Source organism: Metopolophium dirhodum, chromosome 2 (assembly GCF_019925205.1).
Source record: "Metopolophium dirhodum isolate CAU chromosome 2, ASM1992520v1, whole genome shotgun sequence".
In the NCBI taxonomy this organism is placed as follows: Eukaryota; Metazoa; Arthropoda; class Insecta; order Hemiptera; family Aphididae; genus Metopolophium; species Metopolophium dirhodum.
The window spans coordinates 31339518-31366971 of NC_083561.1; the positions used below are offsets into that span (position 1 = coordinate 31339518).

At 29.9% G+C, this 27454-nt stretch overlaps 1 protein-coding gene across 7 annotated transcripts in view; it reads right to left on the reverse strand.

Moving 5' to 3' along the window:
* Window positions 1–397: 397 nt before the first annotated feature.
* The window catches only part of LOC132938991 (lysophosphatidylcholine acyltransferase), a 34418-nt gene continuing 7361 nt past the window's right edge, over window positions 398–27454 (reverse strand). For 6 of the 7 annotated variants that reach the window (XM_061005977.1, XM_061005979.1, XM_061005976.1 and 3 more), the window contains exons 2-12: window positions 27088–27283; window positions 15249–15394; window positions 11745–11962; window positions 5679–5791; window positions 4625–4779; window positions 4375–4512; window positions 3427–3552; window positions 2797–2956; window positions 1556–1657; window positions 1276–1402; window positions 398–1126 (exon numbers count right to left, since the gene is read on the reverse strand). In XM_061005977.1, the coding sequence (XP_060861960.1) occupies window positions 978–1126; window positions 1276–1402; window positions 1556–1657; window positions 2797–2956; window positions 3427–3552; window positions 4375–4512; window positions 4625–4779; window positions 5679–5791; window positions 11745–11962; window positions 15249–15394; window positions 27088–27195 (1542 nt within the window). In that variant the 5' untranslated portion in view covers window positions 27196–27283 and the 3' untranslated portion in view covers window positions 398–977. Of the gene's footprint in view, window positions 1127–1275; window positions 1403–1555; window positions 1658–2796; window positions 2957–3426; window positions 3553–4374; window positions 4513–4624; window positions 4780–5678; window positions 5792–6362; window positions 6578–11744; window positions 11963–15248; window positions 15395–27087; window positions 27284–27454 lie in introns of all 7 variants that reach the window. The other variant, XM_061005981.1, reaches the window with a different exon arrangement.

The window sequence follows — 27454 nt, forward strand, 5'->3', positions numbered from 1 at the left end:
AGGTACCTATATTTCATTATACAATTTTTCAAACTCGGAAGAACCCAGAGCGACACCCACTTGCCTACCTTTTTATCTTATTGTATATAAACTAGTATAAATATCAAGACCTCTTTAATAATACACAGGCCAGATACTATAATAACATTTTTCATAAAAGTTAAACACATCATTTTTGATAATATAATATTATATTTGTAGTTTATACATTATCAAAGGTGGTAAATTGAAATAATCAAAATTTCGTTTTGAATTAACATATTATTATGTTATTTAAAATAGACACATTTTGACACATTTTGACAAATATTTGGAAGTTAGGTACCTATTAATGTAAACTGTATAAACAATAACAAAATTATTATTTTTTGTCATAAAGGTAAAAATAGATATTAAATCCCGAGCAGTATTCTGGATAGTATAATAAATAATAATAAAATAATACAATATAATGCGTTATATCTGTCGGTGCTAACTTGGCGGTATAATATCTTAGTAAGGTTTTAAAAAAAATAACTGGTAAAAGCACCGTAGGTAGTATAATAGGTAGTAGGTAATATATTATATTATATATAGGTACACAAAATATTTTGTATTATAGGTAACAGCACTAAACACTGCATATAAGATATGCATATAGGTACTACATAAGATAATAATATTATAATATAGGTACTGAAATTATAGACTATTATATTTTAAACACATTGATAATATTTATATTTTTTACAATTAAAACGACCGTATATATAGGTTTGATATGAGAACTATGGCCTATATCATATAATTACACATATAGTCGTGCATCGAGGGTTCTTAAATCTAAATATTCCTTAAATACACAATAAGTAACAAAATATTATATATTATATATATAAGTATGTATAACGAATAGTATAATATTATAAAACCTTAAAAATACATTTTTAATATCAGTCTGCAACAGGTACGATCGTACTTGTAGGATGTTCCGTATGTCATTGATACTTCTTGTTGTCGTCCGGGACGTGGAACGATTGACCGCAACTGGAAAAGTCTGTTACGGTTCTGGGTGCCGAATTCTTACTGTGGTTTTGCAAGAACTCCATTTTTTCAGGATACTTTTTCCCGTATTGTAGATAGTCCGCTGTAACGCATAAACGACGCGATTATATTATGATTTTGTGTTTTAAATTTGACAAAGGATATCATGTCATAATCACGATGACACGTATATGAAATATTAAAATTAAAAAAAATAATAAAATCTCGATTAACTACTCATATAATAATTACCCAATCTTATTTCATTTGGTTTGTCGGTCATTTCGTTGTAAATGACGGAAGCTTCGGATTTCGGAAGATTGTAGACGAGGTTCATTACGTACTCGAACATTTCTTTATCAAAATATTCACCGTACAACTGAAACAAATCATAAACAGACGTGTACAATATATTTTACGTTTCTAATATCGCGTCACAATTTCATTTAAGCGCGAATGTCGCTCTCCTGTGTTACAGTTTTTTCGTCGTATGAATAATATTTTCGTTATATTAACATAAAATGGTGTATACCTTAAAAGCCAACACGATCAGATCGTCTTTGGAGGTGGCTTTCTGCAAAATGTATTCAGCCAACAAGTACTTTTTAAAATCTATGGTCGACAAGTCTTCATTCTATATAAAAAAAAAAATAACCTTGTTTTTTGTATGTGAAATATTGACACAGGGAAAATACGGCCAAAAATAAGTTACTCAACATTTTCACCTGATTCTGCCTTCGCACCAAAAGTGACAAAGTTTTGAAAAATAACAAGTGGAAGAACGTGATTACCTACTTACCTACCTATATAAATGAATTACTTAGTGTCCTTATATATTTAATTAATACAACCAATGGTTTAGTCTGCAATTGGCGAAAATCCATTAAAATTTCAAAGGGGGGGGGGGTAATATTTTTAACATCAATGTGAGCCTTGGAGGTATCCAAGTCCGGATTAAAATAATAATAATAATATATATCCATTATCCATATTATACTATAGGAAACGTAGCTAGATACTACCCGCAACTATTGATCGATATCCGTTGTGGGCCCGGGTCCATGCTCCTTATCTTAATTCAGACTTGACGGCATCAATCCCATACAACTAAAAGCTGTCCGTTTTTTTGGGAGGCTCATAGAATATTTAGAGGTTTTAGCCCCTCCACCGCAATCACTTCCCTCACATTTTCGCTTAATGTTTAGTCGATTAGAAACATCTAATACCTACTTGTTTTTTGACTAACTTCATCAGGTTTCGAAATAATTGGCAATGATCCAGTTAATTTTATTTTTGAGAACATAATCATATTTATTGAAACCATAACAATATCAGTAATAGATAGGTAATAACAATTATATTTTAAAATCAAAATCAGTATATTTGTACGACTTCAAAGATATACTCGTAAAATTCGTACATATTATATTGATGATATTTTCGATTTTAAAATAAATGTTTGTTTTTGAATTTGAAACTATTCGTTGTCAAACTGTAAAAAACATTTGATAACTTTTGGCACGAGGACGATGAAATATATATTTATTATGTATAATATGTTTATAAATCTAAGTATATTATAGAGTTATCATTATAGGTTGTCAACCTTTTTTGGTTTGTGTTAATACAAATCCCCACACACTATAATGTGTGTAGATATTTTATATTTTCAATAATTTAGCGGCACATCTAAGGCCAGTTCACAACCACCTATTGAGAACCACTGTTATATTAAGTCTATTATAGACCAGCGTCCAGCACTGCAGATATTACCTCTAGATGCATTTTGAAGAGGCTGACCAGTGAACCGTCCTCGGCGGTGACGTTCAAACTGTTTGCTAATTCTGCCAGATCTACCGGTTGAGACTCTCGATTCTGAAACGACAGCATGTTCTTGACCAGAGCCGAGTCCTCGATCTTAATTCGCGTCAATCTATAAACGGTAGAAATACAACGGATAAGACAAATATGTACCTATGAGTAGTATTGTGCAAACAGACCCTCTTCTGCTGTCGGTTTAAAACGGAAAAAAAAAGACAAATATGTGACGTTGTAAGAAATATTGCAAGACCGTGACGACCGCGACGTGAAGAGATTTTTTATTATTAGCGCGATGACAGCAGCCATCGCTGCAGTGCAGTGTGCCAGATCACGTTAATACGTTATATTATTATTTATTATTATTACTACGAAAACTAAAACGAAACTTTTCGATATGACTGATAATATATAGTTTCACGCCACGGCGAAGATTTATCACCGAGTGATGATGATTCACGTGTCATCACGGGGACACGTGACAACGTATTAAAATTAAAATAATATATTACTATATAATATTATTTGTAATATGTAATTATGTTATGACGACCGTCTATCTGCACTAATATAATATACTCTCACCCTAGACGACTTCTAAGTCTTTCGACGGTGATCAGATTCGAGGTCATCGGCAGACCCAGTTGACTAGCTTTCACGGCCACTCTACAGTCGTCGTACGTGTAGTCTGCCGTTGGAACAGCTAATGCTCTGAAACAATACGAACAAAACGGTGGAGATGACTCTAGAAAGATTTCGCATAGAAATACTTAAACGACATAACATCATAATATAATATATTGGTCGATAGTTTAACACAGTCATCGCGTGTAACGACTAGTAAAATAATAGCCGCAGTCACAGATGGCGTTTCATCTTTTGAGAGCGAAGCCTTAGTTTAGTCCTATATAATATTATCCTAAAGAAGTGACGAGGACTTATGAAAAAAATTCTCTTCGCCCCACTCGGATTAGGCTCACTACATTTTATTAGTACAAGTTTTTTCACCAAAATTAAATGACATAGTTTAGCCGTTTAGATACATCGTTTTATACAACTGTATAGATTAAGTACGCGTATATTTATAACAAAATAAAATAGCCAACGGGCGTTATCAGTTGTAATACATAAATATTAAATGCTATCCAATGCTATTACGTATAACTTGAACAAGAAATGTATTATTGGGTTCATATTTTTTCCTGGTATATTAGTAACTTCTCGCACCGGGTATAAAATTCTGAAAGGTATAGATATCCGAGATATATGTTATACAAACTGCGGTTAAATAAATGTCCTAGATTATTTGTACCCCCGTGGAAGAATTATTCTGCTAGAATATTTTTACCCCTGGTACTTATATAATTTGACAGGGGGGATAGATAATAATCTGTGAAATTTTTATCGGAGGTACTATGTTAACCTAAAAAAATCGTACTCCCATGGGGCATGAATATCCGGTGTAACATTTTATGATAATATTATATAGTTTAATATTAATACGTATAATAATATTGTATGGGACATGCGTACTTGGCCATCACGTTTCGAACGCCTTCGGCGAAAGCTTTTGGGTTCTGTTTTTCGTATTCGCTGGGCACGTACACCGGCAGGAATTCCACTTCCACCGTCGTAGTCGGCTGCGTCATAGTCAACCACAAGAGTTTCAATCTAAACACGATACCGTGGTTATATTATACAAATATTATATTATACGCATGTCAAGAACACGGTAATTCTATATAGTCTCATAATATTTATATATATGTTGAGTCTCCCTTACGCTCCAGGACCGTCCCACGTCCAGGTGACGGTGTCCAGTTTGTTCGGGTACCGCAACAGTACCGGTTGAACGGGCACTGCTGGATAGAAGGCGCCCGGCTTGAACGTTATCAAACACGATCGGTTCGTACATGTGCCTTCCGGGAATATAAGGATCTAGAAAAGGATTAGACGAGTTCTTATTGGGTTGAAGTCACTTACAATATATTATGCATATTATGTATTTACAGTAAAACCTGCTTATAACGGACACCCTATAGGATGGAAAACTATTTATAGGGGAAAATTGCAACGGTCCCCTGTATTACTTATATCCCTATATTTTAGTCTCCCTAAAACGGAAACTCCTTTATAACGGAAAAATCAGTTGGTACTGAGTGATTCCGTTATAACTTATAAGGAGGATTTACTATATACTGCAGTATACACTATACAGACACACAATTTTCATCGAATAGTATCAACTTAAAAACCGAACGTATTGAGCACTGCAGTTTACTATAGAAAAAATAAGTACGTTCATTCGAAATTTTTCAAAATCATAATATTATGATCGAATCAACGCTCCAAATTTAACGATGAAACTTTTTTGTAAACAAAAACCATCTGGTATCGAATTTTGTCCCTAGTCCCTGTATATTATACAATTAATGGTAAAGTAATATATAATAGACGCCGAAATTACTCATATTATAAGTATGATAGTATAATACATTGTTATAAATTATATTCAAAGATACTTTTTACATTGATTCGTAAAAATTGTTTTTAATACCTACTATGGTTCTATACAGTATAGAAAAATCTCATTTAATACCTACTATGACTTTTTTTATGCGCACATTTCAATAGACTTATTTAAAGAACTATATTTCAAACGTCTGCTAATCTATTCGCGACGGTCGATCATTATTAATTCATCGAGGAATGAGAATACATGCAATGTATACGTCACATAATATAATATTTATATTATATACACATCGTCAAAATTAATTGCACATTTTTATACATGTAGGTAGATGTCGTATTATTTCGTCGGAAATGTATTTTACCTGAGGCCAGTCTTGGTCGGATTTTACACGGCGAATTATCTCCTGTATTGTGTTGTGTCTCGATTCTGGGTCGTCTCTCCGTACGTACACGGGCTGCGTGAAGTTTATTACTCCTGTAGGACCGTAAAAAAAAACATGAGCAAAACTTCACTACATAATATTATATTGCCGGTATACGTGGATTTATTTCCACCCGACTTTTTAATAAATAGATATCTTATTACGTTTGTGAGAATAGTACATATATATACACGCGTATATCAGAGCGTTTAAAAAAGTATATATACTACGCTATAGCTGGTGTACTATAATTATAGGTATTATATTATTATATAGAAGTTAAATTATCTAAAAAAAATACAAACCAAAAGTTAAAAACACTCACACACGCAAATATTAATAATCTATTACGGATGACTAATTTGTATCTACAGCAATAAAATATAAATGCGCATGCATTGTCGTCGTATTTGTCAGAAAATACTTTGCAACGTATAAAATGTAAATAATATAGCTCACGAATTAAAATCACTTTTAACTTTGTCGCTTTATCACAAGAGCACAATTATTCTAAATATATATCTCTCTCTCTCTAATTTATTTTCACGATTATAATATCTTGTTTTTAATGAATAATTTTCGATTAATTGTTTGTGTTATAAATTGTATTGCATTGACACGTACTTCCGACCCAAGGGCTAAGTCCATCCTCGATCCTCGCAATGATAGAAGGGAAACCAGTCACGTAACTTATACAAGAGTCAAGGAACGTGGAATGAGGAGCGATGACCAATAAGGGGGCCTCCCGACGGGAAGCTTTCACCCCCTTAATAACCATGTTCATGCCACCTGCTAAGTAAGCGGAACGGCCCACAAAACAAATCCAACGACGGATATAACTATAAAACAAAAGTAAAAAATGTTAAAATTATAATAAGCAAACAAAAATCACATTCACACTAAATTATAATATTATTAACATCACATATAACACTACCTAACTCTATATCTACTGCAGTCTACATAAACTATATTATAGTTTAATCTAATCGTTTCAACAATTATTATTTTGCACATAGAAAATATATTATTAATTCATACAATTAGCATTTAATTAATTTTGCTTAGGTAAAAAAAAAACGTAGGTACCACATCTTTTAAATGAAAACGATAATAGGCTAAACACTTAGATAGACACCGATATAGACACGGTATAGAATACGAGTATTTTAAACATTTAGCCAATTAGGTACTTAAATAATGGGTAAGAAATAACGATAAAATAAATTATATAGGTAACCATAAAGGTACTTTTACTTTTTGATCTGTCTAATTCATGCGAAAATTAAATAATTAGTTCCACTAAATTATTAAAATACTATAATATTGAATACGAATGAAAACTTCGTGCAAACTTAATTTAATAACTTATTCACTAAAAATTTGATATGCGTAAATAAAAACTTTTGCTAGCATTTATTATTCAAAGAAACTTAACTATAAATAATAAATATTGTAATCTTAAGGTCCCGCCTAAAGATTAAACTATAATTTATAGTGGATTCACGTTTATATTGACCCGTCGATGTGTAAATTATACCCCGATTCCCGACGCAATGACAATCAAATATAAAACTATATATTATACAGATGACACGATGAGCGTTTTTATAAATAAAATAAAGTTATTACAAATACAACTTTTTCTATATAAACGTGTACTTACATGATTATTATGCAAGTTTTCAGACACCAAAAAAAAAAAAAAAAATAAGACGAAATAAAAAAACTATAAAACTATAAAATAGTCGTCTTTGAAAGGTTACCGTAATTTTACCAACAACAAGTTAAAATGAGTAATAGAATCAACATATTAGGCATGCACCCGAAAAAAAACATTACTATGTGACGTAAAACCTCAGACAGTAATATATTTAAGGGAGGGGGACCAAAGTTATATTATATCGACCACTGGAACTTTTTTTCTAGTTGTCATGCTTTAATAATTTAAAGTTTAATATATCTAGTGTAATATTATCTGGTCCACGATTATTGATGGTTATAAATTTAAAAATAAAATCAGGGTAGTCTCTCAGTTGTATAGTAGAAATATTTAATAAATCACTGTAATAATGGATGTGTTAAATTTAAATTCAACGATAAATCATTGCATACGTATAATGATTCCTAGTAAAGACAGTCGTCAGCCTATTCTTCTAAGGATAATAATAATATGAATGATGCATTATTTATATTGCTATTAGTACTTAATTTTTCTAACAATTAATAGTTAATACCGACGAACGGCGTGAATAGGTCCAGGGTATACTTAGCTTAAAATCAATTTAAATATTTCGAAAATTGCATTGCGTAAAGTAAATAATAATATGTTATACGCAGTGGTGAAAAAATCGTTAAATTTTGTTTAAATATCCAATGTCATCAAAATTTGGAATTCAACCACTCGTAAAAAAATGTTTGTACTGCTTTACTTTGATAATTTTTAGTACTCCTTCCAAGTGTTGACAAAAACAAAAATATAATAACAACAAAATAAAAATAAAACACATAATACCATTCATCGCTTCGCTCGGAATCTAAAATACAAATACATTTGTAATTATTTTTTAAAACATTTTTAGAACCAAAGTAACAAGTCTTATATAAAAATAATTTACTCTCAAGGATTTACTGTTTTGTTTGAAGGATAAATGAAAGTTCTAGAGAAGGCAAAGGGGGATTTTTTTGTTTTGCCCCCCTCCTTTCCAAAATAAATACGCCACTGGTATAAGAAAAGGTCCGTTATTATTATACAATGTCGTCTGTGCATGTGCACTATTATTACTGTATGACGTTAGTGGCCAGATTTTCGATTCGTTGTCGATGACCGGTATAAAATATTAATTGATGTCACGCTGTGTCAAATCTTAAATCCAAATCGTTAACAGGTTTCTATCACTTTATTAATATTATATTATTATGCTGTGTGTGTTAACGACGCTTTGCTCGATATTTCGTACGGGAAAAAACACGACCGTAATGACGTCGTAATTGAACCTTATTATTATATTGCATCGTCGTGGACATGGTTTTTGTGAGAATTATTAGTGTGAAAATGTTTCTCGTCAATTCTAACGATAAGTGCCGCGTGTTCACGTTAAACTCTCACGCTCGAGAGTCGAGTTATTCGAGCTGTTGACCGTAATTTAAACGCGGTTTGGGCGTTGCAAAGCACCAGAGTAAAATATATTTACCGATATTATATAGTTGCAGCGCGCCTCAAAAAACGGATAACACGCGATTCACTGCGGCGGCGGCGGCCTTCTCGACATTAAACAATCGCACGCAATAGGTGTAATATTTATATTATTCAATCGGACGGACATGACACCAGTCGCAATGGTAGTGTGGGAACTTTTAATATAATATATATATAATATAGGTAACGACTTCGCGTTTGTTCCTGTCTCGACGTATCGTATTGCGATCGAATCACGCGAGTCGCCCACGTCACACATAAACATAACACTACCTATATATAATAATATGTAATATTTTACATATTATTGTACAGTGAGAGCCGCGTAGGACGACGAAAAGATTAAAGATTCATATATTTTGTGTTATCAAATATCAATGGAAAGCTGTAATATTCTATGTAAAAATCTTCCACACGGGATACAACAACTTACTGTTGTCATACATTCCTACCATACCTACCTATATGAGAGTTCGAAATTCAAATCATTAGTAGTTTATATATTGTGAGTAAAGGTGGACCAAATAATACAAATATTTCCTGAATAGATCATAAAACAAAAATTGAATGTTTATATTTTTACAATGTTTTTAACGATGCTGAATTTTATTTCGAGTACAACATTCGTTTAAAATATGATGTTTTTTAATTCGTATAGGTTTGATACATATTTATCTTAAGTTAAGAATATAATTGATTTAAGATTTGTGTACATATATGTATATATCAAAAAAATGTTAAAATTAAAATTATTGATTACCTAGTTATTTTATTACCTACCTACTATAAGGTATAAGAAAGTTAATACAAAATTTCAAAAAAACATTAATACTTCATATTTTATAGTTTACTTCATACGCTTCCTACATCACTAGCTTATAGTTTCTATTATTTTATAGGGTTATCTATTTTCGGATGTTTTTTTTTTATATTTTAAGTTGTATGAAAATGATGTGCTAGGTAGGTACCTACTTTCAACGTTTTTAAAAATATTTGATAACAATATACATTTCTTTGGTCTACACCTAACTTTATATTTCAGACCTCTGTGCGATACTGCAATTACATCGGTGGCATTTCGTGTGCACCGAGGTGACCACTTTACATTTATTATTATTACACATATTTTACTTGTTCAATATTATACTAGTGTATTCGTCAGATTTCTAAATTCAGCGGAACATTGTACAACAACGGTCTCAAGACGTTGATACTTTGCCCGTCCTATAGTTGGCAAGGCTTGACGCATAATACTATATTATAATATAATCGCACGTGAATATATTCTAACCGAATTCGTACTATAGGTTCATTGTGTTCACTAATTAGTAATTAATAGTTATACAATAGTACCTATCACCAATGTTCCCAAATTCCAGCCTCGGAATGAGAAGCAAACGGTCGCAACACGTGTCGTGCAGCGCGCAAATTTGAATTCTGTAACTACTTTAGCACTATAACTACACTACATCTAAATACACACTAAATATTAATATACATATTTTAATAGTACAGCATCAATGCATGTGTTACAAAATCAACATACACACACACATACATATTAATATAACTTACATTTAGTTCTGTGACTCGGGTCTAAAAGGACCAATCCCGGAGTATAGGAACTCGCGCGGAAAAGCCTCTATAATAAATATATTAAATTATACGGTAGATACGATTTTTCCCGAGCTTGTTTATTATTTAACAGCAGCAATGATCTCCAAGGGCCGATTTACATATCATAGAGCGTAACATACTGACGGGCATAATATTAAATATTCATGATAGAAATGGAATAATTGCGGTATTGTTTAAAATGTTTGAACTTCATCCGCCGTACCATGACTGTCGAAAATCGTGGTGAAAAGTTTATTAGTTCGGGGCCTTTTATTAGACCCGAGACACGGACTGTGGTTGGTGGTTATAGGTAAATAATATATATTTTACGCATACATAGTCACGTGGCCGCAGGAGTGCATGCGCAACGGGCAAAGTATAACGACGTGTTATATTGTTATAATTGGGGATGGGCCCGAACTCACCTCGTTAGGAAACCGTAAAAACAGATATAGGTAGCTATATCGATGTGCATGCTATAAATGTCAATCATCATGGGTTAGATAATAATATTATAAAGTATAAACTATATAGGCATACCTACTATATTTTAAATAACTTATTATAATTTTATTTATTATATGTTCTTAAAATCAAAAAGAAATTTAAAATTAAAAAATTTTGTAATACCTGTATCTAATAATTTTTTTTAAAAACAAAAAGAATAAAATAATTATTTTTTACAGATTTTCTTAAATTGTAATAGTTTACTTATTTCTCAACCAACTATATACCTGTGACAAGAATTTTTTTTAAACATATATTCTAAACTATCAGATAAGACTAACCTGTTGTAAAATTACCAAATTTAATTAATTTAAAATTAATTATTTTTGAAATATAATTTTACGATTTTATCATAATATTATTGAAGTATAATTTCTCATTCCTGCACTTTTGCTGACTTAAGACTGGCAGTAGCAATAATAACTCAAATTATTTTAATTTGATTAAATGTATAATGTTTAGAATTACACAAAATAATTAAAATTACAATATTATATTATAGCCTATGGCGATCATAGCATGCAATTCGGATGCACCAAATTTTTCAAAGTTTTTTTTTTCAAATCTTGAAAACGAATCGGTGTGCCTGCACCCAGCCCCAATCATACAATCGTCTATACAACAACAAAGTCACACGGTGCAGAAGATAATAATATATAAAGAGGATGTGGATCGTCGCGTACTTCCTACGATCGGTATGAACGAGTTCTCTTCCTTAGCTACGATGGTTGGACCGCCCGTGACGACGGCCGCCAGCCCGTCGTAAAAGGACGAGTGCGGCGCGACGGCCAGCACGGGCGCCTGTTGCCGCGTGGCCTGTTCGCCGACAGTCCTGACCCGATGGAAGCCAGCCGCCCCGAACATAAGCCGGACGACCACGTACACCGCACGCCTGACGCAGCTAAAAACGCAATCAAAAGCCCAACGCCAGTACACCACGTACACGTGAAGCGTGCATAATAATATACAACATGTATGATATTTAAGTATAAGTATAATATACTATGCCTATAATAATAATATTATTGTATAGTTCACTATTTATTTTACTATATATTAGCCATTATAAGACACTTATATCATGTACCATTTATATAATTGTTGACCCCATCTCACTATCTAACTTAACGTTAGGGTTGCCATACGTCGTTCCAGCTGTTTTTAATATATATAATATAGCGTCCCGTTGTCCGGATAAAGTATTTTGGGACGGCCAATTGTCCCGGAATCAAACTTCAATACAATTTATGTTAACGCGTTGACTTTTACTAAACATTTTCAGTAGAAAAACAATATTGTTGTATTCAAGTTGCTTATTATTTGACTGACTCACGAAATCTATTTTAAAATAGTTTTCCCGCCGTAATGACGACAGTTACTTTCCTGTACCCCCCCCCCCCCACCCCCGGAAATTATTGCCGTCGCAAATCGATAATTATTGATAATTTGGACAGTAACTAATTCTGATTTGTAACATTGAGCTATAGTTTTTACCTTACAAACGTATGTCATAATAGACTATTATACATAACTGACCATTGAGTGTGGTATTCTAGCTACAAAAAACAGTGTGTTAAAATTGGTGGTTGGCCATGAAGGAGTGGTGTGATTTTTCACGTGAAAATTACACCAACAATTTTTTTTCTGGTTTAAGTAAAGATAAATATGGCAACCCTAAGTTAACTTCGTTAGGTTCGAAAGAACACCGGCCTTTGAGAGGAGGGGCGTTAATAACGTCACTCCTGTTCAACAACAATGCAATTAAAGTTAATATATATATTATATATACGTCGCAGTATAAAGGATGATCATTATTATTATACTACCTACATATGCCTATATATTTTATTTTTGTAAATGTTTAAAAATGATATGTATTTTAATATATTTATTTTTATTCGTAAACAATTTTGCTTACATTTGACTGTTTTGGATAAAGTATTCAACCATGCTGAATATATTTTTTTTTTGTACTTTTAGTTTCTATGAAAAATACTCAACACAAATAATAATTATTATTTTAATGTGATAAAAAAAAAGTTGTAAATAAATTATTATAGGTAGGTATACTTTATTATTTTATTCCCAACTCCAAAACACCTCAGCATTTAATAAGCCATTTTTCAGAAAAAATTATTTGTAAACATGTAGTATGTTATATAATATGACTGAATAATGTTCTTTTAGAGCATACATTATACACTCATAATACATATAACATAAAACTCAAACTATATTTAAATTTCGTACACAAAAGTTGACCAATCACAACAATATTATTTAAATCCAAACTAGGTCTATGTTCCTATATAAAATAGATTGAATGTTATATTGGCACAGTTATTAAATAAAATTAAACCGTGGACTTTTACGAATATTTTAAAGACTTAATAATAATAATAATAATATATATATTTAGCAAACAAAACGAATAAAAAAAAAGTTTTAATTAAATAAATATATTATTAATACTGTTGTTTAGTACCTTTTTCAAACGTCAGTCTTGGACTGAACCCAATATAAATATATTTAAGTTAAAGAACGCAATAATTTTTAAATATTAAGCATAATATTAGATATAATTTTAATTTATAAGGTTTTTTTATAGTCAACAAGAATTAGTGTAAGAAATTTTTGATGGGATTTAATAGGTTAATTCATTTTTTTTAACTCTCAACACTTTCATACTATCAAAGATGTAATAGAAATACCAACATTTTTTAAACATTATATTATGTTATGAAATTATAAGTGAAAAATACAAATCATAAAGTAACATTATTTTATGTATATAATATGTAGTACATAATCGTACATGTTTAAACGAATGTATGACACAAATTGAGACAAAAATAGTGTATTGCAGAAAGCTTTTAAGCATGGACAACCGACAATCGACATTAATAATAAAATATATGTAAAGTGTATACTTATAACATGCAATTCTTAAATATCCGCCTTTCTATTATTGTATTAGGTATAACGATTTAAATGCTGCGATCCTTTCACAGAAACAAAAACTGAAGTGCCTATATTATATAATATCTAATCAATAATAAACACCATAATTTATTTCGATTAAACAAATTGATTGATTATTGTTACCGCTTTTATATTTATAAAATATTGTGTTTCTATAGCTCCTCGTATAATACCAATCGACGTTTCGGTGAAAACACTGTATTTAAATTTTAAAATATACTTAATATTAAAATAATATAATATCGGTCTATTATGCGTGAATAATTAATAGTTAACCGGAATATATGCAGTTCATATAATAAATTACAGTGCAACAATAGAAATTATATAATCCAGTATGGCAGTACTGATAGTCTGATGACTGTATTAATAATTATTATCTACAATTATATATAATTCGATTTGTCACATTATATTATTATAAAATAAAACGTTTATTTAAAACCATTTTTAACATATTATTATAATATTATATTCATATTAAATTCAAAATGGATTGCTTTTTGATTTGTCTATAATACCTACTGTAATCTGCAGGTTTTTGGGACAGAATAAAATAAATAATAAAATTAAGAATTATGATCTAGTTATTATTTTAAATGATTTTGACAAAACGTTATTAATTTATAACTTTTAATTATGTAAGACTTTGGTTATTACGATATACTTTTAGGTACATAGTATAATTAGTATTAACCTTGTTCAATTTAGATAAGAACGAATATTATTACTTATTAGTTTTTATAGCCCAACGTGTCAAATTTAAAACAGCTAAAGGTAACAATAATGAATTATATTGACGAGTCACTGCATACATATGTGAACATATATAATAAACGTTCTAAATCGTAAACTCAATATAACGCCATAAGATTAGGAGTGAATTGGTATTATTGGCTGTACTGTTATATAGTAGGATAGTAGATGGTAGAAATATATGCCAATAAAAATATTATACTAAAAAAAAGGAGACGAAGGTCTTGATTCAAATTAAAAATCGCTGTTCAGCTTGGTTCACAATTTATACCCCTGTGAGCTGTGATCTATATACTTCTATAAAAATATAGGTACTTATATGAATAAAATTATTTTAATAACTGAAAAATATAGGCATATTATATACACATTATTACGTGTATAAATAGTATATAGTATAGGTGGCAATGTGAAAAGTCTTAGGTTTGGTTGGTTTTCGTGAAACTTACCGTCTCCATCCGACAAGTGGTCTCTCTGATAATTCGGTTTGATTAACACCGGTCAAACCAATGGTCGCCAACAGCCAAGCTATAAACAGCAAAACCAAAATGGCAACTATCCGAACGGGTAGAACGACTATAGTGAAAAATGCAGTCTGAAATAAAACAAAAGGTTCCGTTATTAAACAATAATGATGATAGATGTGTACGGCCTATTTAAATGTAAATTACTTATACGAAAAGTAGGTACCTATACTCGAGACACGATATAATATTATTAATTTGAATTGTATATTATCAACTATACTATCCCGACTAAACACGTGTGCAGTTGTTTTTTTTTTTTGTTACAAATCCCATATAGTATATACGTTATATAGATGTACCTTGGTGTGAGTGTATCTCAGTGTTACTGACAAATCGGCGTCAGTGTACCTAGATTTATGAAAAAATTCGACCTAGATGGGCAACCGCAATTCGCGGATTATATTTAGCACTGCCTGGGTATATTTTTTAACGTGGTTTAAACTACTTACTCTCTAAACTTTTCTGATATTTCTAAAGACATTCTCTGAGATTTTCGATCAATTCAATAGAGTGTTTTCTGAGTATATATAATCTACACACATACATTTGGTTTTAAGACATAGTTTTTTTAATCGATACCGTATACCTAAACGCGACGATTTGATGCATATTTGTACCTAATCAGCCCGAGTAACCAAAGGCATCCATTTATAAACAAAAAAAAGTTTCAATTTCCACCGTGAATCTCAAAATCCCTGTTTCAACCCCTATTTAAAATGCGAATATTGGAAAATCCTTTTTTCTTGCACATATAGATCATTAAAGGAACCACTATTCCAAATTTCAAGTTAGGTAGTACGTTTTTAGTTTTTGGGATGTAGCGATCAGTGATATATTATCATTATAGTTTTATATGTACTCATATAATAATTATGAATTAAGTAAGCTATATCATATAGATACTATACACAAATAATAACAATACTATTATAATTTATAATACTGCAAATAATACAATATATGTAGGTATAGCAGATAATAGACATTTTTAAACCAGATTATGGTGAACAAATAGTAAGAATTATACTTAAATGTTTTGCATACTATATACATCAGCAATGGACGATAGTTAGTCTTATTTTCGTCTAGGTTTATGTCAACTCATATGTTCTAAGGCTTCAAACGCACTAAATTATATTATAATCCTGTATAATATAATATGTTCAAGGTCCTACATCGGAAGTACTTACATGACACGTCATTAAGGAACATTTGTGTATTATATTGCTGATATCCTTGGTAAAGTTTGAAAAATATAGAATTCACATTACAAAAAGGTAAAAGAATATAGACAAGTAATTATCTTAATATAATAATAGCTAAAATTAGTATATAACTGTGTCTGGGTGTGGGCACTATTCTAAGTTCTAACTACGATAACTAAGTGTCATACTGTTGTCGAATAAATTATTATGTATGTAAACTAAATAGGTACATAATATTTTGTTTTAAGCAATGTGTGGTATACACTTATACAATATATATATATATATATAGTCAAATGTGGTTATATCGTGGAAAATATTTTTAATATGAAAACACCCCGGAAAACATTGAACAGCAAAATTGTAATTGGTTTTACCTTATCGGAATTATAACATATAGGTGTTATTATTCTAAATCCTCTAAATAATATAAACGACAACATTGTTATCGTAAATGATTAGAGAAAAACCTTCTAATGTAATTAATATATACAGTCGAATCACAATAACTCAAAAAACTTGACAACTAGATTTTTTTTATCCTCCTTGAGGGTTAAGTTAGGTTGAATTCGAGTTGGGTATCTCGATTACTATACTTATCATCTCGAATCTATTTTTTTTATTTCACTTCAACTTTTCGAGTTTTCACGACTATAATTCATAGAGATATCTTTCAATATGGCCATTACATATAATATTAATAAATATATATTATGAGTTATGATCTAGCATAATGTAATATGCAAAATGTAACAAACTATATTAAAAAAAAAAAATCACGAAATAAATAATAATATAATATATATTCTGGGAAAGATATATTTGTCACGTCCATTCATCAATATATGAGTGCATTATTACATTACATAAATTATTATATTTTTATCATATTTCTTAATTAACTACCTACTTAAATTATATTATGATAATGAATTAATATAGTGATTTAAGTTGAACAAATTTTCCATATATCATATAATAAATTATATGATATACAGTAAAACCTCCTTATATCGGGTATAAGACGTAAATTTCCTTACAACAGAAAATAACAACAGTCCCGTACAACATACATCCCGTATATTTTAGTATCCCTATAACGGAAAAATCAGTTGGTAGTTGGTACCTACCGATTCTGTTATAAGGAGGTTTTACTAAATATGTCTAGGTATAATATTATAAAGTTTCAATAAATTTAATAATACCATGCACATTTCAGATGATATCGATTTAACGCACTCGGTATTAATAATAGCATACAATATACATTAATTAGTGTTTATACCAATATTGAAATCGCGAACGCGATAATTATTATACAAGACAAGAACGCGGTGCAACGACGTCCGGTATAAGTGAATTGTGAGTAGGTACATTGTATTTTACATAAACCTGCTATAATATACTTATAATGATTACATAATATATCCATATTTAATATAATATACATAAACTATACACAATATGCGCATATGCAACCACAATAACAATGCACTGTTATTGTTTTATTACTATTATTATCGTACATACACCTGTGTAAGATAATACACTACTTCAATCGATTGTCTAAAGTTTAACACGACAATGTATGTAATTTCTGTATACATATATATAAGCCACTGAGTACCTACACAAAATGTGTTTGTCAGGCTATCAGCATAAATTTCCATCACGTTTAAGGACAGACCAGTGGCGTAACTATATGACTATTTTGCGAGGGTGATATTTATGACGTATATTTAATATTTGTAAAAAACAAACATTTTAACTTCATAAAATTTATGAAAATTCATACATACCTATATAGTATTTTAGATTCTGAGTGAAACGATGAATGTATTGATTTTACAATGATGTGTGTTTTTTTTTTTATTTTTTTTTTTATTTTTTTTTTTATTTTTTTTTTATTTTATTTTTGTGTCTGTGTACACGATAAGTAGTCGAAATAATGCTTCGATTTTCGACTTCAGTATCTTGTTCGATGGGAAAGTGAATATCGTTGGTGCATTGGGGAGGTCAAAATTTTAATTTCCCAGTAGTTTTCAAAAGCGATGTGAAAAACAAAAGAAAAATTAAGGAAAAAACGGGAATTTTTACGCAAAATCGATTTTTAACAAAATCGATTTTGGTTATTGGTGTAACTCTAAAACAAATGACCGTAGATGCATGAAATTTTCACTGGTTGTTTATATTTGCATTTTCTATACACAATACAATTTTGAAAATAATTTGACTTTTTTTGAACTGTTTACGGACATTGTCAGTTTTCAGTTTTTTTAAATTTTTTTTCTATAAATATCAATAAAATTTTATTTGTTGGGTAAAAAAGCTTGAAAATTTAATAGAAGGCTCCTAGGTTATTGTTTCAAAGGCAGATGAAAAAAATTTAAAATCCTTAGTCACAGTTTTTTTTTATACACGTTTAAAGTTCAAATCTTGAAAAAATACGGAAAAATCACGAAAATTTGCAAATTATTTTGAGTTAGAAATTCATAAAAAATTTTCTTTTTAAATCTAAGATTTTAAAATCTAATACAAGATTCCTCATAAGTTTGTCTAACTTTATCAAAAAAAAAATTTCTACAAGAAAGTCAAATTAAATTTTTATGAGCGTTTTAAATTCATATTTTTACAACATTAGATATTCACTCGATTTCTCATGTACCGATTTCCTTATTTTCTTGTAATTCAAAAACGAATAACTGTAGATACTTGAAAATTTCACTGAATTTTTATATTAGCATTTCCTATACACCATACAATTTTGAAAATATTTTGACACTTTTTGAGCTGTTTACGGGCATTTTCAGTTTTCAATTTTTTTAGTTTTTTTTTCTATAAATATCAATAAAGTTTTATCTGTTGGGCCAAAAAGTGTAAAAATTTAATACAAGACTCCTGATATATTTTTACAATAGCAGTTGAAAAATATTGAAAATACATAGGCACAGTTTTTTTTTATAAGCATTTAAAGATCAAATTTGGACAGAATTTTTCAAAATCTCGAAAATTATCAACCATTGTAATTAATAAATTATAAAATGCTCAGTTTTTATAGCTAAGGATTGAAAATTTAAAACAAGATTCCATGTAAATAGATAATTCGGTTACCAAAAAATCTAAAAAATACACAAGCACAGTTTATTTGTATAGTCATTTTAAGTTCAAATTTGGACGAAATTACATAAAAACCTAGAATAACTATTTTAGTTATTTTGTTGTGATTGTATAATATTATTCGTGGGCACTTGAAACTTCTAATTTGTAATATTTTCATCGATATATTATGATGATAGTATCACGGTTTGTTGTTGATGTATAACGCGTTATATGTACCTAATGGATATTGTGATATGATTAATTTGGAATTTATTATAGGTCAATTTTTTTTTTAATACCATAGATAAGTGTATAATATGTCTTATACCTAGACTGACATATCGTCTCCACTCAGAATCGTTTTTCTTATACAATGATATATCATTGAATTCAAATTTAATACCATCCATTATACAGTGACCCACTTGTAACCTACAGTACAGCAGAGCGACATCCACTTGCCCACCTTTTTTAATAATATGTATCAATGTATCATGCTTATCATATACTATATAATTAGGTATACTATATTATACTAATATACTGGATACAATCTCAAACAGAAGAATCGAGGTAGGTAGGTACTAAAGTCTTTATTACAAAAATCAATAACATTTTTTAGATTCTGAGCGAAGCGATGAATGTATTGATTCTACAATGTGTGTTTTTTTTTTTTACTTTTTATTTTTTTTTTTATTTTAGATTCTGAGCGAAGCGATGAATGTATTGATTCTACAATGATGTGTGTTTTTTTTTTTATTTTTTTTTATTTTTTTATTTTTTTTTATTTTTTTTTTTATTTTTGTGTCTGTCATCACCTTTTAGGACAGTAAAAGTGCTTGGATTTTCTTCAATAGTAACTTTTCTGATAGGAAAGTGAATCTAGTTGGTACTTTGGGGGGTCAAAAGTAAAAATTAAGGAAAAATGGGAATTTTTACGCAAAATCTGTTTTCAAGAAAATCGATTTTGGTTTTTGGTGTAACTCTAAAACAAATGACCGTAGGGACATGAAATTTTGACTGAATGTTTATATTAGCATTTTCTATGCACCATAAAATTTACAAAATATTTTGACTCTTTTTGAGCTGTTTACGGCCATTGTCAGTTTTCAATTTTTTAAGTTTTTTTTTCTATAAATATCAATAAAATTTTATCTGTTGAGTAAAAAAGCTTGAAAATTTAATAGAAGGCTCCCAGGTTATTGTTTCAAAGGCAGATGAAAAAAATTAAAAATCCTTAGTCACAGTTTTTAATTATAAGCATTTAAAGTTCGAATTGTATCAAAATATATCAAATTTAAAATTTAATAATTATTTTGTAGTAAGGATTGAAAATTTAAAACAAGGCTCCACGTAAATAGGTTATATATAAATTACTTTATTCACAATAATATCATCAAATATACTTGGTAAAATCATAGGCTGACTGACCGTTTTCGCTCAGAATCGTTTTTCTTATACAATGATATTATATCATTGAATTCAAATTTAACACCATCCATTACAGTGACCCACTTGTAACCTACTGTACAGCAGAGCGACATCCACTTATCCACCTTTTTGATATTTCGATGTAAAATTTCGATAATATTTAAACTGTTTTAAATTTAAATTATTGCGTTTTTATTCTATGATAATTCTCAAATTTTATCTTCCATGAGATAATTTCCAAACGCAAAGAAAACAATAACAATGCAATTCTCAAAACTACAACATAAATCACAAATCATAATCACAATGTTGATGTGCAGCTGATGGCACGGCCACGGAGGATAATAATTATTATTTAGTATTTACATTTATATAGATAAAGAAATTATTTTCCTGTTTAACTTCTATAGTTCTTAGTTCTATTTGTTATAATTATATGTGTACAAAGTGTGTTCGAAGGAAGGAAAGAACGAACGATAAAATAATAACAAACCACTCAGTGACCGCGGGGACTGACACGTCTTGGGAGACGCGATCTGCGACAGTCATCGGTCAGTACTCAGTAGCAGAGTTGACGCGCGTTTATTAGGTATTTCGACAGTTTCGTCCGTTTGCGTTACCAACTCGTGACGGAAAATAGTAATAATAATATCGATTTCCACAACGTCAAAAAAAAAAAAAAAACGAATTAAAAATAATACAATTCAAATTTAACACCATCCATTACAGTGACCCACTTGTAACCTACTGTACAGCAGAGCGACATCCACTTATCCACCTTTTTTAATATTTATTTTATTTAAATATACATACAGTTTACATCATAAAGATAAAGAAATATATCTACTCCTTTAAGTCTTTGCTTGTGACTTACTTACTATGTGTACTTACTTATAATAGAAAATGCGTTCAAAACTAAATTTTACACGACATGTCCCAATTTATTTTTTATTCCAAAACGATGAATATTCGGCAGACTTAAAATTTATAACAACTGCATGTCGATATTAGCACACGACCCGCGTCTGCGGTGTGTGTAATGTTTATTGTGTATGTAATATGTATATCATCAAACGATGTATAGACTAAGGTTCGTTTGAATGAAGTCGAAAGGTCTTATTGCCGGGAAGTTCGAAACAGTTACCACAATAATAATATACGCATGTTATATTATATACTTATGTCATGTATAGTTATATATTATATACACCAGTGTTTGAGATCGATATAGACTTTAGAGTTGAGAATAATAATACATGCCGCGCGATTGTAGTGAATATATTATACTATACATAGTATTTAATATGTATATACGTATATATTTAGAGCGTAGCTGGTAGGCGAGAAAACGTTTCTAGGCATGATATATATAAATATATTATATTATTATGGTATTTATAAAAATATTATAAGACATATATATATATGTTTTATAATATGTACATATTATATGTATATATCATTTATATATATTATATAATATATAAACAAAATTATGTGTGTAAAAACGTAAACGAAATGTAAATACCTACGTATTTAATCATTTTAGTCTTAAGATATTTTACTACTATACTAAAACACTGTAAACATTTTCAGAGAAAACGTTTCCACATGGTATATATATATATATATGTTTTATAATATTTTTCATAAATTTTCAGTAATGTTGTACTGTACACAGAATAATATGTCAGTATATATTATAGTTATTGATTGTACATATTATATGTATATATCATATATATATATATAATATATAAACAAAATAATATGTGGGGGACGAGGTGGCCGAGCGGTCTAACGCGTCGACTGCGGCGCTGGCAGTCGCGGGTTCGACTCCCGGCCACTGGGCGGCATTTTTCTTCGGGCAAGTCACGGTGTCCGGAGAACAAGTGCCGCCATCCCCCCACCCCGGGGCACGGCAGAAACCTACGGGTGCCCCATTAGAAATTCTGCCAAACACAACACACACGTGTACCAACCTACCCAATATAAAACCTACCAAACCTACCCAATATAAAACCTACAGTACCCTCCCCACACCCAATGGCCTATGTTGCCGCGGGTTACTCAATAAAAAAAAAAAAAAAAAAAAAAAAAATAATATGTGTAAAAACGTAAGCGAAATGTATAAATACCTACGTATTTAATCATTTTAGTCTTTATATATTTTACTACTAAACTGAAACGCTGTAAACAATTTTATGTAACACATTATTATATTATACAAAAAAAATCACCTTAATTCCCTATAGTAGGTATATAATATAATAATATATCATACACGATTCGGAATCTCCAAATTGACGTAACACAAACTGAAACTATAAGCCAACGAATGTTTGAATTTCAAAATGTCTTATATATAATATTATAAAGAATATTGAATAAGTACAGATACGTATCAAAATATTTAATCGATTAGACGTCAATAAAGCATTTTATTTAAGACAATGATACACCTATCCAACTGCTATCATATATATTAACGGGAGTATAGGCCAAAGCCCAAAATATACTAGTTTCACAAAATCAATAATGGTATTGATAACCATGACAACTAAAGTCGCGACGGACACAAAAATATCAGGTATACCTTGTACATAAAGTATATTAGAAACCTAAAATGTTGAATACTTGAATAGGTAAAAGTCCAAAGCCCTATAGATTTGAGTTTAAACGCACTTCAAACGCATCAATATACATTTTTACAAGATACTTAGAGCGTTATATTTGTGTTTATGTACTTGAAAAATGGTACGAATAAAAACATAAAAATTAGCAACCATATACATATTAGGTATACAGTTCCTAATAAATATTACGACAAACTAATTAAAGTAGCATATGTTTTTAAACACGAATTAGGGTACAATGAGTGTCAGCCTGCATTTGAGTTAGATAATTCTACTCTAATATTTAATTTAAAATTGTTTTTTCGATATATTTTAATTATATTGATAAAAATTATGAGTCATAATTAATGACTATTCAGTACTAGTATACAAGCAAAAAACAAATAGTACCTAATTATATGATTTATTAATACAATTTTTTAAATACTCGTAATTATATCAAATTTAAAGTTTATAGTTTTGTTTTGATTATTATTTTTAATATTTTACATTATATATACACAATATATATCTTAGTATTTCAATGCGTTTATTTCTGAAAAACTGAGTTAAATTATGTTTTTACCTTTTTATTTATACGAACACTGTATTCTACAGTTGTTTTTTTTTATTATTATTTCTAAATGTATATTTTTTTATTTTATTTTTTCGTTCCGTTTAATAACAAAAATACTACTATAATGTAGAAAGAATATTTTGTAGAAATATGTGATTATTTTTTTAAACAGTAGATATAGGTATAATTTATATGACTTAATGTATAATACTATAGTCCGAGTCTGTACAAAAATTAAAAATTCATATAGTATATTTAAACATGATTTTTCGAGTATTGTTATCTCATCAGGGTAAACCACACTCTACACAATAAAATTTACATGATAGATTTCTTCAAAATAAAACCTTAAATGCATAATATTAGTATTTATTACTGCCTATTCCCTATTAATATCCATTGTTTTTTTTCAATAATAATCAACATATCTAGTAAATAAAGAGTTCTGTTTGAATCTGATTACATAATTATTATTACAATGATTTGTAAACGATTCCGCTTGATTTTTTTTTAATCCAGATCTCCGCCCTCCATCAGCTAAACGTCTTTAATTATACATGTAGCGTCAAAACTTCATCAGAATTTATAACCACCAAGGCAAACTTGTATAATCAAATAATAGAAAACAACGTCACAACATATTTCGACTTCATCGTCAAAATCTTAATATCTACGCACTCATATATTTATGATACGAAATTGCACGCACACTGCGCTCGGAATAAATAATAACTAGTTGAGAAAATCGCTCTTCGCGTTTAAATATATTATACACTTATGTACATTACAACATGATGTATTTGATAATATATAATATACACTTCCGTAGAAATCAGAGTTACGTCACGGAATGATAACCACAAACAAAAAATACCAGGTTGCTAAACTGCAGTGCGTACCTATATGGCACCTATGGCACCTCTGTATAAAAATCCATCCTGGCGGTCGTCCAGTAAAACTCTCATGACGTCTGTACGCCTATTTTGATATTGCACACTGCTGCAGAACTACGCTGAAATGTGCATATTGTATAGTATACCTATCTTTGACGTCGAACATAATGAACAAAACGAACACTTTTTGTTTTAATTCCTGTAACGTAATAATAGTAAACGTATACTATCACCCGACAACCATATTATTATAGATGCCTACTTAAGTAAGTGTAGTATATAATGAAAATCATGTGTGTCTTTAAAGAAAGTTTTTAACCGAATCCTTATGTACGCGTAATGACTGTATAATAACGGATGTTTACTTCCGTGGAACAAATAGATAGTGAATATTTCACTAGTGTTTTCGATACTCGATGATTAGGAAATGTACCTCAAATAATTGCGTTGAAGTAGTATAAAAAAAAAAAATATGAATATGTATTTACTTATAATGTGAACAATGAACGCTCGATAAAAAGTTAAGTTTTCCACGGCAAAAAAACTATAATAATCACATTCAATTTCGTAGAATTCAAAACAGTAAATATTATGCTATCGAAATTCGAAATGGATGAATCGTTACTACTACTATACTACTACCTAGCTATTGTGTAGATGACGATGATGATTTGGTGCGTTTAAATTTCGGTAGCAATTATAGTATTATTAGCATATATATATGGTACCTATAGTGATTAGTGATCACTGCTGCATAAGTTGTAAAATGTATAGGTAGGTATAATTAAAGTGAATGCAATGTTCTCATCGGTTGCTGAACCCGATCGTTGTCGTCGGGCTGTATTTACTATTTTCTAATAGGTATCACGTCCAACCGCAGCGCCAAGTTTGACTCAATCGAAAAAGTTATGTTTCGTTGTTTTAGTAACAATAGGTATGTAGGGTAATTATTTATGGCAATCAGAATATTTTTGAAAATTTAAATGTGTAAAATATACCTAAGGTTGGACAAAAAATCCAAGTATCTAAACTGATAAACTGATAAGTGATAGTTTGAAAGAAATCGTTCTTATCGAATACGGAATAACATTTTATTTTACGAATTTAGCTCACTCGCGTTGTAATCGATTAGAACGTCGTAAGCCCTACAAAACAGCTGGTTTAGGTAATTTATGTATATGTTTATGAATTTTTGTAATATATTATACATTTAACGATCAGCAAAGAGAAATATATACGAGTACAACTACGAGGAAAACAGTAATATACTAGGACACTAGGACAATATTATACTACCTACAGTCTACACATAATGTTTTATGCCAGTTAATAACCGTGTGTACGGACAATATTAACACGCGATACACCATACAATTGAATAATTATTCGTGGACGATATAATAATAAATAAAATATAATATGTTTTATGCGGATTATAATAAAATACATAATATTATTGTTTATTTAATAAATACAAACAGGCGTAAGTTACAAAAGTGGTGCCTATATACGATAAAAAATTATTTCACTACAGTGAATGATAAAAAAATCATAGTCGATACTATGACCATAATTTAGTATAGTAACCCAAGTGTCCACATTTAGTAAACAATAAATGTAGACTTAGTTATTAATTATAGTTAAATTAATTATGTAAATATTATAAATATGTTCAATTAATATATTATATCCAATTGTTGGATAAACAGTTAGGTACCTATACTTGTTTGATTACATTTGAGACAACTATACAGTCTACAAATTACAATGCACAATTATTATAATTTATAACTAACATTACACATTAACTGATTAAATATAAGGTATGTTTACACAACTGTACCTATGATGTGTGGCTATCGCCCATCACTACATTCAAGCTAACATTTTGGTAAAGTATAAATAAATTAAAAACATTTTTAAATATCTAAACAGATTTACCTTAAACTTGTCGTAGGTGGAAGTCAGCTCCAGATGGTGTACGAACGGGTTGAGCATGTCTTTGGACGCGATCATATCGCTGCCAATCAACAGTTTGGTCTCGCTCATCTCTGCACCAGCAGTGGCAGCGAAGTCAGCCGTCACGTCTCGATCTTCTTCTCTGCGATCCGGCGGCACTATAATAGTTCACCGCTGGCTAATAACAACAATATAGACACGGAATGAAGACGAATAAGTAACAGTAAATAGTGTACTATTATACGATATTGTATAATTATATTGATCACGTAATCCTAACAATTTGAAGTGTGTTTTTTTCTAAAATCATTAAAAGTTTGTGCTAGGCATGAGTTTTTGTCGCGGGGGT